This window comes from Mastigoproctus giganteus, chromosome 4 (assembly GCF_048544385.1).
Source record: "Mastigoproctus giganteus isolate SK-2022 chromosome 4, ASM4854438v1, whole genome shotgun sequence".
NCBI lineage: Eukaryota > Metazoa > Arthropoda > Arachnida > Uropygi > Thelyphonidae > Mastigoproctus > Mastigoproctus giganteus.
In genome coordinates, this window is record NC_143578.1 from 11,679,416 (window position 1) to 11,697,057 (window position 17,642).

Sequence of the window (17,642 nt, forward strand, 5' to 3'; positions counted from 1 at the left end):
TTTCAGTCAGGGGTTTTTGAAATAAACTTCCATCTGGTATTGTAGAAATTGGTAGTCTAAATAAATTTACAGAAAGAAGGATTTTTATTTTTTTTTTGGAGAGGGGGACTAATGCTGTAAAAGCTTGCTTCCAGAAACATGAAATTTTTTTATTGCTATACTTTTATAATTAATAAGTAAATGATGACGGAGATTGAGAGTGAATACTATACTGGAAGCATTCTGTTAAAATTCACATTGATATAATTCTAATTGATATTTAAATTTTAAAGTTTTTCTTCTTTTGGTATATCCAATATCACAGGGTAAACACCAATTGAGTTCAAATTGATATGCAAGTAAAAGCAAAAGGTACTATTTCTGTATGTTAGAAAAAGTGTTGTAGAACTTATTATTATGTAATTGGATGATTCTGAGTTTGGACTGACTATTGATAACAAATGGTGCTATCTTGTTAATTTTTAAATGTTTCTGACCCTATTAAATGTTATAGTGCTTACAGACCACACCTGCAGTAAACTGAAGGTGTAGTCTGTAAGCACTGTTAACTGAAAAGTTTTTTAGTATTATAATCTGCTGATATAAGACAAGTACTGGTAAGATGATACAACTGGTCAAGAAAAAGCATGTTAACATTTCTCAAATATAAGCCATAAATACAAACTTACCCTAAAATGGTCAATTGTAACAAAATCTGGAAAAAATGGAAGGATATCCTCAATTTTGATGAGGTCACAATTCACTAAAAATTCCATAGCACGTTCAATGTTATTTTCCTCTTTAATTACATGTTTGGCTGTAAAATAATAGCAGATTAATATGTACTCATTAAAAAAGTAAAAATAATAAGCTTTAAACTATAAACTTAAAATAATCAAACAGAGAGCAAAGTTTCTTTAATTTAAGATACACTTCTAAAAACCTGCATAGTTAATTTCTCATGTCGAAAGATCAAAAATAAAGACAAATGAAAAGGGGGGAGAAACAACAACAACTGGGTAACCATTAAAGAGGCATTCAACAGCTTTAAAATACATCGGATCAGACAAAATTGCCAATTTATACAAACAGTTTGTCTTGCAAGCCTAAATTAGATAATAACAATATCTTATTAAGATTATTACTAAATATAATACCGCTCTTATACCATGTGAAATTAATAATATATTTTATTAAGCTATTTGTCTAACTACTATACATTAAGGTTACATTTCAGGTATCTTACCGATACACATCATCAGACTGTGCTGCTGACAGACTCCTCTTACCGATGCTCCTAGAAACTTGATGTGCATACTGGTTTCTGGGAGCATCAGCAAGAGGAGTCTGTCAGCAGCATGGTCTGATGATGGGTATTGGTAAGATACCTGAAATGTTACCCCTTCATGTATAGTAGTTTAGGTGAACAGCTAGGTGGGAGATGACTCTCATCAACTGGTGCAATACTACCACTTTGCTTATTGGAGGCTTGAAGTGGTGGAACCCATGTTTAGTCTCCAGAGCTAAGTTCCAGTCACCCATTCCCCATCTCTTCCATCATGCAGTATGACTGATGACTTTTGAGGTTATGATGGATATCATGGCGAGACCCACTCTTCCTCTAAAATGGTGTTTGCAGGCCAGCCACTAGTACACCGGACTGAACCTACTGGTAACTCTTTAGGAGGCTTCCAGATCAGCTAGTGTATAATCTTGCTACCTCTACTCTGCCAGATAGTGATTGGAGGGAGTCCAAGTAGTGTGTATGAGGGGGGAGCATTGTCGAGGCCTTGTTATGTCAAAGATCTGGGTATATCCTTACCATGTGTACAGGTATCCAAAAATTTCATTATTTCATACAGCATATCCCCCCCCCCCACTTATTCTAACTATTGAGTACACACCATGAATTGTCAAACTAATAGAGTAAGCTTATCTGTGAAAAGATCTAAACCTCCAAAACACTTCCTAGTTCATTTCAAAAAAAATATATGTGGTCTCAATTCTAATCTCAACGATGTCTATTTAAACTTGCAGTCTGGCAAACTCCATGTACTTTATCTGAGAGAATCCCAGTTATCGGTTGATTCCACTACTGCTCATCTCAGTTGCCAAAATTATTCGCTGTATGATCTCTTTCGCCTCAAAGGTGGTACTTGTGCATATGTCCGTTCCAATATTCCCTGTCAGAGGCTTGGTAATTTGGAATCTCCTCTTTTCGATCTTCTCTAGCTTAAAATCTCTACCTCATTCTGTCAAATTCATCTGTCTCTACCCGTTCTCCCAACTCCACTAATCACCTGGAGCTCTTTCACTTCCTCTCTTGGCAACTTGACTTTCTCCAGTCCAACCTTTTCCTAACAGTGAGGTAATTTTCCTTGGCGATTTTAATGTTCACAACTCCAGCTGGCTTCTGTTTTCTAGTCATACAGACCCAGCTGGTTGAGATGATGAGGCTTTTGCAATTACTAATGACCTTGCACAGATTGTTCATTTACCTACAAGAATACCAGACAATCCTAACCATACAGCCAACATGTTTGATCTTTTTCTGACAAACAACCCTTCTAAGTACACAAGGTACCTAAAGGACCACTCAAAGTGAGTGGTGCTTTAGGCACCTCAGATCACAACTTGGTGATTCTCTTCTCCAATGGAGCTTTTATCTCATGGCCATTCCCAATCTCGTGTTGTTTGGCATTATAAGAATTCAAACTGGGATGACCTGAGAGATTTCTTTTCTTCTTTTCCTTGGTCAGATTACTGTTTCAAAACTTCTGATGTCAAAGTTTGCTCAGATCGTGTTGGTGAAATTATTCTTGTAGGAATGGAATCCTTTATCTTCCATTCCACTGTTCAAGAGCAGAATGTTGAATATCATAAATTCGCTTGTTTCCAATTCTTCTGTTTCATTTTCTGCCTACACCAAAGCTCACAATAATTGTAAAGCAGTTATTAATCAGTCCAAACTAGATTTTGAATAAGCTAAGAGTAGAAAACTTTCTTCTTGCCCTAATGGTAGCCAAGCACTCTGGTCTTTTCCCAAAGCTATTGGCTGCAACTTTTGCCAATCTCCGCTCCCACCTCTGTCAAAACCAGATGGTTCTGTTGTCACTTCAGCCAAGGACAAAGCTGACCTGCTAGCATCCCATTTTTCTTCCAACTCATGTATTAATGATCTTGGTAAAACACCTCCCACCATTCCCAACATGCTCCATTCAATGCCGCCTGTGATCTTCTGTTAAAAGGATATAAGAAGGATTTTGACGAATCTTGATGCTAAGAGAGCTCCAGGTACCAATGGTATTTCTCCACTTGTTCTCAAAATCTGTGTGCATGAACTTACTCCTGGTTTTTGCAGCCTGTTTTTCACTTTCTTATTCCAAAGGTGTTTTTCCTTCTGCTTGGAAATTTACTCATATCCAGCCAGTTCCCAAAAAGGGTGACAAATTCCTCCGATCCAATTATTGTCATATTGCAATTACTTCTACTCTTTCTAAAGTAATGGAGAAATTAATTAACTGCCAATTCTTAAACTACCTAGAAACCTTACGTCTGATCAACGATCATCAGTATGGATTCCGCCAGTGTCAATCAACTGGTGATATTCTGGCTTGTGTTACCTATTTATGGACAAATTCAATGGAAAATTAGGTGAAACACAAGCAGTTGCTCTTGACAACTCAAAGGCTTTCGATTGCTTTTGGCATAAAGATCTTCTAAACAAGCTTCCATCTTATGGTTTGCCAACTGTTTTTTGCAATTGGTTATCCAGTTTTCTCTCTGATCGTTCACTGAGGGTGATGGTAGATGGCTCTCTGGCTTCAAAGTTCTCCACTAATGCTGGTATCCCCCCAAAGTTCAGTTCTTTCCCTCCCTCTTTTGCTCTTGTATATTAATGACCTTCTTCCATTAATGGGAAATCCTATCCGTCGTTTTGCCGATGATAGCACATTGAGAAACTTTCCATTTTTCATTTTGAAAAACCTTGCCCTGCTCAATCAGCTTCAACTTCTCAAATATCCGCTACCAATTCCTTAAATGCCAATCTCCAGGTAATTCTCCAGTGGGGCAAAGAAAACTTAGTTGATTTCAATCCTTCTAATACTCAGTCTTGTTTTATATCTCACAAAAAAGGATTCTTCTGCTCCTATGCTTATCTTTGGTGACACTCAGATTTCTAGAAAAGTTAATATATCTCTTTTGGGGATTACCCTGACTTCTAATCTCTACAAATATTGCTCCTCTACACCTAAAAAACTTGGTTTTCTCTTTCACTCTCAGCGTTACTTTTCTTCCAAACAGCTGTCCACTCTGTACAAATCGCAAATCTGCCCTACCATGGAATATTGTTCCCACATCTGGGGCAGCACCCCCCAAACCTCTCTCTCAGGCTTCTAGATGCCATTCAGAAGAGGGCAGATTAATTAATTAACGACTAATAGATTAATTAACGACTCATCTCTAACAGTCTCTCCACTCGCTTTCTCATAGACGTACTGTTTCTGCTGCATGCCTTTTCTACAAATACTTCCATGGGCACTGTTCTTCTGAATTGGCTTCTATAATTCCCACTCTCTCTTTCAAAACAGTCTGAACACGTGCCACGACCAGCCAACATCCATCCATTTACTGTCCAACTTCAAATTCACAGAACTTTTCATTTTCCTCGTTTATTCATTCAATTGCCGTTTTCTGGAACAACCTTCCTTCATACGTATTTACTGAAAATTACAGTCTACAGAAGTTCAAGTCTAATATCAACAAATATCTTCTCTTGTCTTCTCAACCTCTAACCCAAGCACGGTACTAAGTACTATAGGTTCTAATACCTCTTTTGTTTGGGGTTTTCATAAAAAAAAACCACCTTAATAAATTATATTATTAATTTCACATGGTATAAGAGTGGTATTATATTTAGTAATAATCTTAATGGAAAACAACCACGTAACATCCTTCCCTAACTATATTAGACAAAATCTTAATTAAGCTAAACATTGAGTAGAAATTATGCATCATAGAGGCACTTGTCATAATTAAGTTTAAATTAGAAGACACACACACATACAGACTCCCTATGAAATTTCAAGGAGTAAAGTGTGTAGACAATGCAAAATTTCTCTCAACCAATTGGAAATAGGCTCGTTTGGTTTTTTGGGTTTTTTTTTAGGAGCATTAGCAACTAAGGCCATATTGCTCTGGGATATGCGGTGGTCATTCCCTGACCTTTCCGCATCCTCCATATTTGGTGGTGACGGGTTCGAACCCCGGCCTAATCAAGAAGCGTGTGCTATGCACTGCTGCTCCTTCCCACCTGGCTACGGAGGCGCCTTAGGAAATAGGCTCCTCTATTCATGTGATATAATCTACTATTCTTTTTGTGTGCACAATTTATGGCAATCAAAATCTTCTCTCTCTCTCAAAATTACCACTTATCCATACACTTACAAGTAAATAATACTTACCAATTTTCAACCATAGTTTTTTTCTTAATTCTTCACCATCTTCGGGCTGATTTGCAGTCCTCTTTGCCAATTCTACATCCACCTATAGGAAAAGAATTTTATAAGTGTAACAAATAAAAAAAAACTAACACTCTAATATACATCATATTATATTAAAACTTTGACTACATCATAATGTGGAAGGGGGGGATCCTTTATATACTTCTGATTTCATATATCCTGTAAAACCAGAAGGCAAGTGTGCACTAGGCTCCGCTATTATTTATCTTGTTGGAAAGAAGCTGTCAATGAATCTTACAGCAAAGCCACATCACACCATAACATTTTCCTAATGAAGAGGGTGTTATGATTTCATGCAGATTTCCAAATTCCAAATGCAATAACTGCAAGTACTGATGGAATCAGACTGTTAGAAATGTGCTTTCTGTATCTCCAGCACTTACACAGATGAGCCAACAGCAAGTCATTATGCAAATCGAAGGAAATGCAGGTGAACTATGGCATGGTATAAAAAACACCTGATACTGAGCTCCATTAATCAGTGTCTCTTGTTCTACAGTGGGGAAAGGCAGTGGACTTAAGCGAGTTTGACAAAGGCCAAATTGTAATGGCCAGATGACTGGGTCAGAGCATATCCGAAACAGCATGGCTGGTGGGGTGCTCACGGTCAGCTGTGGTTAGTACCTACTAAAAGTGGTCCGAGGAGGGAAAACCAAGGAACTGCCGGCGAGGTGTTGGACGACCACGGCTCATTGATGCTCGAGGTGAGCAAAGGCTCTCCTGGATGGTACGTGGCAACAGAAGGGCGACCGTGGTGCTACTCGCAAGTAATTGGAATGCTGGTGACGAGAGTAATGTCACAACATACAGTACATCAAACCCTGCTGAAAATGGGACTGCGCAGCTGCAGGCTGCTCCGAGTGCCCATGCTAACCACAGCTCACCAGCAACAGTGCCTACAACGGGCATGCAAGCATCGAAACTGGACCTTGAGTGATTGGAAGAAGGTCATCTGGTCTGATGAATCACATTTCCTGTTGCACTATGTGGATGGCTGGGTACGTGTTTGTCGTTTACCTGGGGAAGTGATGGTGCCTGGATGCACCATGGGACAAAACCAAGCCGGTGGTGGCGGTGTCATGCTTTGGGAAATGTTCTGCTGGGATACTCTGGGTCCAGTCATCCATGTGTCGGGCATTCTGATGTCTACCACCTACCTAAACATCATTGCTGACCAGGTACACCCTTTTATAGCAACGGTCTTCCCCTCTAGCAGTGCTGTCTTTCAGCAGGATAATGTGCCATGCCACACCACCTGGATTGTTCGAGACTGGTTTGCAGAACATGAGGAAGACTTCCAGGTAATGCCCTGGCCTCAAATTCACCAGACATCAATCCCATCGAGTATCCGTGGTTTGTGTTGGAACAGCAACTCCGATCTGCGGCATCTCAACCACAGACCTTACAGGAGTTAAAGGATCTACTGGTTATGTATTGGTACCAGATACCACAAGACACATTTTGAAATTTTGCAGCGTTCATGCCTTGCCAGGTAAGAGCTGTTTTGGCTGCACATGGAGGACGAATATCATATTAGGAAGGTGGTCATAATGTTTTGGCTCATTGGTGTATTTCACTAACCAATTCAGAAAAAACACAAAAAAATACAGATATAAGTGACAAGCTCTGTGGCATTAAAATAATAATTTTAATTTTTTTAACTTTGGTTTCCTAACCCTTAACCCATCCACAGTTACTACAGTATCACAAGTTTTAGTGACTAATGACATTTAGGATCACTTCAGGGTCCATGCACAATCAATGCTCTTTTGAAAGTTGGATTACATCAAATGAGTAGTGGTGGTTATTCTTAAAAGGATGGTGGTGCCACATTACTCTGCTGAAATCCAAGACGTTATGCAAAGAATGTGATGCACAAACATAATAGTTGGTCAAAGTATCAGTGCTTTAAGCAAAAACAAATAATAATAAATAATTTTAATTGCTTTCCTTTTCTTGACAGATTTACTAGTACTGCTGTTACTTATTCTCTTAGTCCACACCATGATAACATTCAAAATTAAATTTTCTGAAAACTTCATAGGGTTAAGGCAAAAGCTCACTATTAATCACCCCATGCGAGCTCACATTTTACTAAAGCACATTTTTGGAAGTCACTGCCATAAAACAATAAAAACAATTTGCATTTTCCCGGTTACTGGGCTTTTTTGTTAGTGCATCTAATTATAAATGGGTAGTAAATTCGATCTTATTGCATTTGTGATAATACCGATAGCTGAAATTCTGTGGATTTAAGTTAATGAGTACTAAGGATTTAATGTTTCTTCTCTTATCTCAATCTTCTTCCATTCATCCTATTAAGAGGTACTAAAAGTTCATTACATTCCTGTCTCTGAAATTGTATAATATATACAAAAAAAAAAAAAAAAAAAAAAAAAAAAAAAAATGTGGAGGTGGTTCTGTCAACAAAAATGAAACAGGAAATAATATTTTATGTTGTCCCTATAACAAAGGTTTTTCTTGGCACTAAACAGTTAAGCAAAAATTTTAAAATAATATAAAAAACACTGTAAACAATAAGAGCATAAACAGAAACAGTAAAATTAGATTAATATAAACATACAAAATAAAAAAATAAAAATAAATATAAGCCCTGATGCAATGTAAAATAAAAAGATTATGCTGTATCATATATGTCATTGACATTTCTATCTACAACAATGTGTAGTAAAATTACTGTATTTCCAGTAGAATATATCATACCTTTAAAGCCAGGTCTACTGCCTCTTCATATAGCCCCATAGTGGTGTATATATGAACACATGCTTTCTGACAACCAAGTTCTGTGCATAAGCGAAGGGCATATTTCAAGTCATAGGGCACTGTACTTTCATCCTGATAAAATACAAAATATATTTTGAGACCTCAACCTAATAAACAAAATTTCACACTTCAATTTTCACTTGACTAAAGAAGTCAAGTGAAAATTTTATTATTCAAAAAAATTATATATAAAACAAAAAAAAAAAAAAAAACAGTTACCTGGCCTTGTTTCTCCAGATACATCATTAGTTTGTCATCACTATCCAGTCGGGCATATAATGCTAATAAATAATTGTGTATTGCTTGATCCTTGTTACCCAAGACTTTTTCACAGAATTCTAAATACCGAATAGCTTCATTCTCCTTTGAGGATAAAAAAATATATATATTAAAATAAAGCACCTGATAAAGCAGTAAAATTTTAGTAATTAAAATCTGACAAAAGGAAATGAAAGAAAATTTAAACTTACTTTCGACTGATTCTTAGAATAGTCATACTGTACAAGAGCAGGAATCAACTGAGCTGGGTTTAACCTTCTTTCTTGTTGCATCCATGCATCAACTGTTTCACATGGTATAGTCTGCATAAGGGCTGGGGAGAACTGATAAAACAGTTCAGCATGGCACTAAATAAAGAAAAGAGTTATAAAGATCAGAAATTTAAAAAAAAATTAAAATGATATAGGTTGAACTGAATGAATGCACTAACTTGTATTATTATTCTGGCTGTTTCATCTCGCCAATAAATCAAATTATAAAAAAAATAATAATTAAAAATACCATTATAAAATTACTTTCATAGGCCTATACATACAACCTATAAAAAGTATTATATTCACCAGTCATTTATATTTATCATTGCCATTCTTCAAATTTTAAATTACTTATTTTATATAAAACAAATTTTTGTATACAGCTAAATGTGCTATTTTGTCCATGTACCAAATATCTGATTACTTCAGAAAAAATATTACCTGTTTCTTTAAAACAGTCAATGCCGTCACATAATTTTTTTGCTGTAGATAGTACTGTATTTCTCTCTGATAATCTGAAAAGTAAAGTTCTCCTCAAAACAAAGACAAATAGAAACCATGAGCTAAAATTTAAAAATTTTAAAATAAATTAAATTATGTAAAACATATTTAAGTTTTAAATTTATTTTGTATTCTAATTTTAAAAAAATTAAGACTATATTGGATTTTTGTAAAATTTAGTAGACATAAATCCAAATAAATATTTCTTTTTAATATTCTATACTAAAACTCACAGTGAAAATAGAACACTTATTCTCAAAAGTGTAATTCTATAATACTAGGGTTATCATAAAGTTATGCAAGTGATAATTAAGTAGTGCTCTAAAGATTTACAAACATACTATAAAAATAAGGATAAAAGTTAAGACATATTGAAATTGTCCTCAATCACTGAAAAGCAATGGAGGACAATTTCAATATCTGTAAATACCTTCCATATCTGCTGTAATCTCACATACAAGTTTTAAAGTCTGTTCTGATATGCTATTAGCAATCATAATGTTTTCCTGAAGTTTCTGTAGCTGTCCTCAAATATCAAATTTTTTAAGTAACCATAAACAGAAATCTAGTAGAACAAGAGATCCAGTGATTGTGCAGGCGTTCCTGTTAATGATTCAGTTACCAAAGAAATCTTAGTCCAATTTCTCTGTCACTATATCAGAAGTTGCGCTGTCTTGCTGGAATCGAGCTTCAATAACACCCATCTTAGCAAGCATTTCTATAAATTTGTTAATGTCACAATACACTTGGGATGTTGTTATTTCTTGGATGAATGTTATGAAAATAGAAATGCACAGCTGATACAACTGCTAAGGTCTCACTCCATAACTGGGGGGAGGGGGAGAGAGAGAGAGAGAGAGAGAGAGAGAGAGAGAATGTTTCTTGAAAGAGGTGTTCTGGCTGTTGACATTGCTAGAAAGATGGATTCAAGCCTTGTAGAGCTAGAAACATGTTTACAAGAAAGTGTTATCATCTTTGACAATAGAAATTAATCCCCTGCAGAAAATCATACAAGCTTCAAAGTTGTGGTTGATGAGTGAATGGCAGATAATTGCATTGTACAGGTGCATTTTAAAAACATGCTTCATAAATTTTTGCAGAGAAGTATAAGAAATTCCAGTTTTGCAGGCAAATTTTCTGAAAGCTTTTTAGACCTGCAAGCAATTGACTGTGAACACTAAACACCTTCTGTTCTGTTCTGGAAGAGAAGAATTACTACTTCATTTACTGAGCTGAACAGGCCAGAAACCCAAATTTGCTCCTTTATGCCCCCCCTCCCATAATTTGGTGTTTTAAAGTAATGCTCAACAATTTGTTTAACTCTACATACTGAATATTAAAAACTCAAAAATGTAAAACAACATAAAATGGAAAAAAAAAATGTAAAACATTACGGAAGAGCACGTGACATGTTTATAAGCACAAAGCAATTTGGATATACTACTGTAGTGTAGAGGATATTTCAATCTTTTCTTGCAACAAATTTTAAAAAGCAAGTCAATGACTTGAATGATATATTAAAAAATATTTAAACCTTACCACCCATTTGATTTGTAAAGAAGAGGAGATTTTCTTCATCACCATGGTTACCAATTAGACTATACACAGCACTTTTATTGGCTTTTACACATTCCTACACATGAAAAAATAGCAGATAAATTAAGGCTTTAGCATATGTTTTCTATGATAAATACTTTTCATGAAAAACTTAGTTATTGTGTAAGAAAATTGAATATTGAGGATATTTTTCTTCTTTATAAAGCAACATACACAAAGGAATCAGATATGATAAAATGCACAAGACAGTTTTATTATACTGTAGTCTAGTGTTATCTGTAATCCTTCCCACTTACCATTTAATGGGACTATTGGCAAACCACAAACACAAAAGGGATATAGATTTTAAATTAAGGATAATTTCAAACTACATAAAATGATAACATTTGCCTTTAGCCAAACAGTAGCTGGCTATTGAAATAAACTTATACTTAGTCCTATGTAAGTAGGAAGCTTATACGAGGTGTGGCTATTAAATAATGAAACTGTAGTAATAAAATAAACAATGAAACGTTTTGTACCTTACAAGTTATCCAGTGCAGTGTGTGCAAACCTTGGGCTTGCACACACTGCACAGAAAATTTCTTTTTTTCTTTTTTTTTTTTTTTTATGTAAACCCCAAACATGAGGCATTAGAACCTATAGTACTTACTACCATGCTTGGGTTGGAGGTTGAGAAGACAAAAGAAGATATTTTTTGACATTGAACTTGAACTTTTGTAGACTGTAATTTTCAGGAAATACGTATGAAGGAAGGTTGTTCCAGAAAACAGTAGTTGGATGAATAAACGAGGAAGATGAAAAGTTGGTTCTGTGAGTTTGAAGTTCGACAGTAAATGGATGTTGGCTGGTTGCTGCATGTGTTCGGACTGTTTTGAAAGAGAGAGCAGGAATTATAGAAGCCAATTCAGAAGAACAGTGTCCATGGAAGTATCTGTAGAAAAGGCATGCAGCAGAAACAGTACGTCTATGAGACAGCGACAGGAGAGACTCTGTTAGAGAGGGGTCATTAATTAACCTAACTGCCCTCTTCTGAATGGAATCAAGAAGTCTGAGAGAAGTTTTGGGAGCACCGCCCCAGATGTGGGAACAATATTCCATGTCTGGGCGGATTTGCGATTTATACAGAGTGAGCAGCACTTTGGAAGAAAAGTAACGCTGAGAGCGAAAGAGAAAACCAAGTTTTTTAGATGCATAGGAAGCAATATTTGTAATGTGCTTGAGCCAAGAGAGACTAGAAGTCAGAGTAATAGCCAAAAGAGATATATCATTTTGCCTAGAAATCGGAGTATCACCAAAGATAAGCATAGGAGCAGAAGAATCCTTTTTGCGAGATATAAGACAAGATTGAGTTTTAGAAGGGTTGAAATCAACTAAGTTGTCTTTGCCCCACTGGAGAATTACCTGAAGATCGGCATTTAAGCAATTGGTAGCAGAGTTTTCAGAAGTTGAAGCTGACTGAGCAGAGCAAGGTTTCTCAAAATGAAAAGTGGAATGCAATGTGCTATCATCGGCAAAACTATGGATAGGATTTCCAGTCAATGGAAGAAGGTCATTAATATACAAGAGGAAAAGAGTGGGGGAAAGAACTGAACCTTGGGGGACACCAGCATTACTGGAGAAGTTAGAAGACAGAGAGCCATCTACCATCACCCTCAGTGAGCGATCAGAGAGAAAACTGGATAACCAATTACAAAAAACAGTTGGCAAACCATAAGATGGAAGCTTGTTTAGAAGACCTTTATGCCAAACATGATCAAAAGCCTTTAAGATGTCAAGAGCAACTACTTGTGTTTCACTGAACCTTTCCATTGAATTAGTCCATAAATGGGTAACATAAGCCAGAATATCACCAGTGGATCGACACTGACGGAATCCAAACTGGCGATCGCTGATCAGACAGAAGGTTTCTAGGTAGTTTAAAAGTTGGCGATTAACTGATTTCTCCATTACTTTAGAAAGAGTAGAAGTAATTGCAATGGGATGATAATTGGATGGGAGGGATTTGTCACCCTTTTTAAGAACTGGCTGGATATGAGCAAATTTCCAAGCAGAAGTTAAACACCTTTGGAATAAGAAAGTGAAAAAAAGGCGGCAAAGAATAGGAGTAAGTTCAGGAGCACAGGTTTTGAGAACAAGTGGAGAAATACCATCAGGACCTGGAGCTTTCTTAGCATCTAGATTCGTCAAAATTTTTCTGACATCCTTTTGATGGAAGACCAAAGGAGGCATTGAATGGAGCGTGTTGGGAATGGTGGGAGGTGTTTTACCAAGATCATTAATCCATGAGTTGGAAGAAAAATGGGATGCTAGCAGGTCAGCTTTATCCTTGGCTGAAGTGACAACAGAACCATCTGGTTTTGACAGAGGGGGCAGCAGAGATGGGTAAAAGTTGCGGCCAATAGCTTTGGCAAGAGACCAGAATGCTCGGCTACCATTAGGGCAAGAAGCAAAGTTTTCTACTCTTAGCCTGTTCAAACTCTAGTTTGGACTGATTAATGCCTGCTTTACAATTGCTGCAAGCTTTGGTGTTGGCAGAAAATGAAACTGAAGAATTAGAAACAAGCCAATTACGATATGCAACATTCTTCTCTTGAACAGCCTTAGCACATTTATTGGAAAACTAAGGTTTAGATAAAGAACGAGAATTTAGAGTGGAGTGTGGGATAAAGGATTCCATTTCTGCAAGAATAATTTCACTGACATGATCTGAGCAGATGTTGACATCAGAAGTTTTGATACAGTAATCCGACCAAGGAAAAGAAGAAAAGAAATCTCGCAGGTCATCCCATTTTGCATTCTTGTAATGCCAAACAACACGAGGTTGGGAATAGCCATGAGATAAAGGCTCCATTGGAGAAGAGACAATCACCAAGTTGTGATCTGAAGGGCCTAAAGGACCTCTCACTTTGACTGTGTACGTAGAGGGGTTGTTTGTGAGAAAAAGATCAAGCGTGTTGGCTGTATGGTTAGGATTATCCAGTATTCTTGTAGGTAAATGAACAATCTGTGCAAGGTCATTAATAATTGCAAAAGCCTCAGCATCTTGACCAGCTGGGTCGGTGTGACTAGAAAATGGAAGCCAGCTGGAGTTGTGAACATTAAAATCACTAAGGAAAATCACCTCACTGTTAGGAAAGTTGGACTGGAGAAAGTCAAGTTGCAAAGAGAGGAAGTCAAAGAGCTCCAAGTGATTAGTGGAGTTGGGATAACGGTAGAGACAACAGATGAATTTGACACAATGAGGTAAAGAGATTTTAAGCCAGAGAAGATCAAAGAGGAGATTCTCAATTGCCAAGTCTCTGACAGGGAATATCAGAACAGACATATGCACAAGTACCACCTTTGAGGCAAAAGGAATCATATAGCGAATCATACAGATGCCCAAATTAATCTCATCGTTGAGATTAATTTGGGCATTTGAGATGAGCAGTAGGTGAATCAATCGATAACTGAGATTCTGTCAGAAAAAGTACATGGGGTTTGGCAGACTGCAAGTGGAAATGGACATTGTTGAGATTAGAATTGAGACCACGTCTATTTGTGAAATGAATTAGGAAGTGTTTGGGAGGTTTAGATCTTTTCGCAGATAAGCTTGCTCTATTAGTTTGACAATTCATGGTGTATTCAATAGTAAGAAGAAATGGGTGAATGAAATTTTTGGATATGGCGTACACATGATAAGAACATACTCAGATCCTTGGCATAATGTGGCCTCGACAATGCTCCCCGCATACAAACTGCTCGGAGTCCCTCCAGTCACTATCTGGCAGAGTAGAGGTAGCAAGATTATACACTAGCTGATCCGAAAGCCTCCTAGAGAGTTACCAATAGGTTCGGTCTGGTGTACTAACTAGCGGCCGGCCTGCGAACACCATTTTAGAGCTGTACCCTCGAAATGTAAGGAATATTGGATCTCGTCATGATGTTCATCATAACCTCAAAAGTCGTCAATCATACTGTATGATGGAAGAGATAGGGAAGATTTGACAGGAACTTAGCTCTAGAGACTAAACATGGGTTCCTCCACTTCAAGCCTCCAATAAGCAAAGTGGTGGTATTGCACCGGTTGATGAGAGTCATCTACCACCTAGTACTGCCTGGTAACATAGAGGGGTGGCATTCCTCCATGTGGTGTGGATGCCACACCTCAACCCCTGCTTACGTTGATTCACACCTGGGTGGTCACCCACCATGTACTTGTGCATGAAGGTTATACCCAGGATTACTAACAGTCCCACCATCGTGAAGGTGCAAGCAGAGGATTTGGCTATCACAGACCGTGTGAACTTCGCCGAAATTGGGTCCACTTGACTTGAGTGTCACCCGAATATCAATTCCATCAGCGTTTTAGACTCCCAGGTAGCAAGTACAGCTTGTCTGGCATATCTGAGAGAATGTCTGTGACAGCCTTCAAGGACCAAAGTCTGGAAGTCATCTTCTGTAAATCCCTTTAACACTTCATTTGTTTTTTTCTGAATGTTTTCAATGGACTGAAAATGGGTTCCCTTAAGTACACTTTTCAGTCTTTTGTCTTCCATCACATGTTCTGTCTCTTAGTTTCTGGGTCGTACTGGAACAGCCAACTTTTATCATAAGTAATTACAGTACTCAGAAAGTCCTGATCTTCACAAACTTGGAGTCTTCTCATTCATTGATTTCATTCAAAAATTTTGGCACTGTCTTGGCACACTTTTTTTCATGCCTAAATTTTCAGTTAAAATTTGTCTATTTCTTTGTCCATATTGAGTTCTGATGCAACCATCCTGATACTTAAACAAAGATCACTTGTAATCAATGTCCTTACCCAGTGCATATTTTCATCAATTTTCATGGATACCAGACAGCCTGGTCATTCGTTGTCTCTCTCTCTCTCTCTCTCTCTCTCTCTCTCTCTCTCTCTCTCTCTCTCTCTCTCTCTCTCCCTTCTAAAAATCTTCTATGCTATTCAAACACATTAGCTCTTGACATAGTATCTTTCCCATAAACTTGATCTAACAACTCAGTTGGTGTTTTCTTTAGTTATTTTAAAAATCTGAGGTTGATTCATTATTCAATTCCTTTGTCTCTCATTTTTCTGACAAATTGCAAAAACACCTGTCTCACTGCAGAGTGAATGAGCATGTTGGAAAGTGACTTGGCAGATAACCAGCTAAAGGTTCAACTGCTGTGTAGTGGTGAAATACTTAAAAATATAATGAAGGATACATGAGATATGTTAGCACATATTTTTAATTAAGTCTTAAATTAAAAATAATTAAATTACAATACTATGACAGAACAGCCTGCATTACAGCTCTTTTTGTTTGACTTTTGTCAGAGATGGCTGGAACTGTTCCTGGAGCAGAGACAGTAACAAAGATCATGTAACCATATATTAACAAAAAAATTTTTTATAGCATTTCAGAGATATTTTTTGATCTTCACTTACCATCTCTGCAGCAGGAGCAGAATTCCTGGCCAAGGCTCAAGGACTAGAGTTGTAATATTAACTCTTCAAATAATTTTAAAAATTATTCTAAGTTCCAGCATGTTTCAAATGTCCTTTAACCATTTGGCAGGCATGTTGGTATACCAATACACCAAAAAATGTCTGTTAGAATTATTTCAGTGTGAATTTTAGTATTCCTCCAATATTCAATTTGCATTATTAATTATTTTTGATGTGAAAACACCTTTGGCGGCAACTACTAAATTTTCAGACTGAAGTAAAACTGATTGGTAATAAAAATGCAAGATGGAAATATATGTCACTCCCTCTGATGTTGAACTGTCTTATCTGCTTCTGCTATGCCTCACTTCTCCTACATCAGTTACTAATGTTGGTAGAGTAAGTAGTGGGCACGAGCATAAAACATTACATTGCTCAAAACTTCGGGTCTAAAATTGTTTAAGAATGCAAAAATCCATGGAATATTTGTATCATTGTGTTTGATTATGTCATACTATTCTACAAATGGATTTCATTAAGTTTATTAGCTATTATTTTTCTAATTTACCTACTGAACATGTATGCAACCTCAAACTGATGAAACCGTCGAAAAAAAAAAAAAAATAAATAAATAAATGTTTTGAAATGTTAAACGTGTTTTGATTCTTTTCATTCCTAAAACCCTTTAACTTTATCCAAACCAAGGATGTTTTCACATAAAATAAAACAACTTTTGTGCTAGAAGATACACAGACTGTTTTTTTAATTGAAAAACTGTAAAAAGATCTTTGTGGAGCAACAGCATGTTTATGCAAAAAAAGTGTCACATGCCTGCTTTTTTTTTTTTTTTTTTTTCTCCCAGGGACATTTGGTTTCTCCTTTTGACTTTGCCTATTCTGTTATCCTGAGATTTGGTCTTAAGGTAGCCAGGGATTTTTTTTATTTTTTTATTAATAAGTCTGTTATTAATAAAGATATTTTCTGATCATATTATCCAATATAGTGTCAGAATTAATAATAAAATTTTAAAGTTCTCCATTTTCAGCTATTTTTCTGGATTAAAAATCAGAGTTTCTGAGGGAGCAATGCTGGCAACCATTACCTGAGACTGGATGTGAAAATTTCACACCATGTGAAAAGACATGGTGTGAAAATTACTCACAACATGACACCAAAAGTTCCCAACCTTTATTAATTTACAACACATAAATCTAACGCATTTGATTTTCTTAATATAAATATATGGTAATTTTGATGTTATTTTAATATACCTAACAGCATATTACACGCTATGCAAAAACCAATTAAGTTTTATGTCAGTCTATAAAAATG

The 17,642-nt window shown here is 36.5% G+C and overlaps 1 protein-coding gene across 2 annotated transcripts in view; it reads right to left on the reverse strand.

The window, feature by feature from the left end:
- Positions 1 to 17,642, reverse strand: part of dor (vacuolar protein sorting-associated protein 18 dor) — a 139,610-nt gene that overhangs the window by 14,401 nt on the left and 107,567 nt on the right. For both annotated transcript variants that reach the window (XM_090372563.1, XM_090372564.1), the window contains 7 exons: positions 10,862 to 10,955; positions 9,263 to 9,336; positions 8,759 to 8,914; positions 8,508 to 8,651; positions 8,229 to 8,360; positions 5,445 to 5,526; positions 669 to 796 (listed from right to left, as the gene is read on the reverse strand). In XM_090372563.1, the coding sequence (XP_090228689.1) occupies positions 669 to 796; positions 5,445 to 5,526; positions 8,229 to 8,360; positions 8,508 to 8,651; positions 8,759 to 8,914; positions 9,263 to 9,336; positions 10,862 to 10,955 (810 nt within the window). The remainder of the gene's footprint in view (positions 1 to 668; positions 797 to 5,444; positions 5,527 to 8,228; positions 8,361 to 8,507; positions 8,652 to 8,758; positions 8,915 to 9,262; positions 9,337 to 10,861; positions 10,956 to 17,642) is intronic.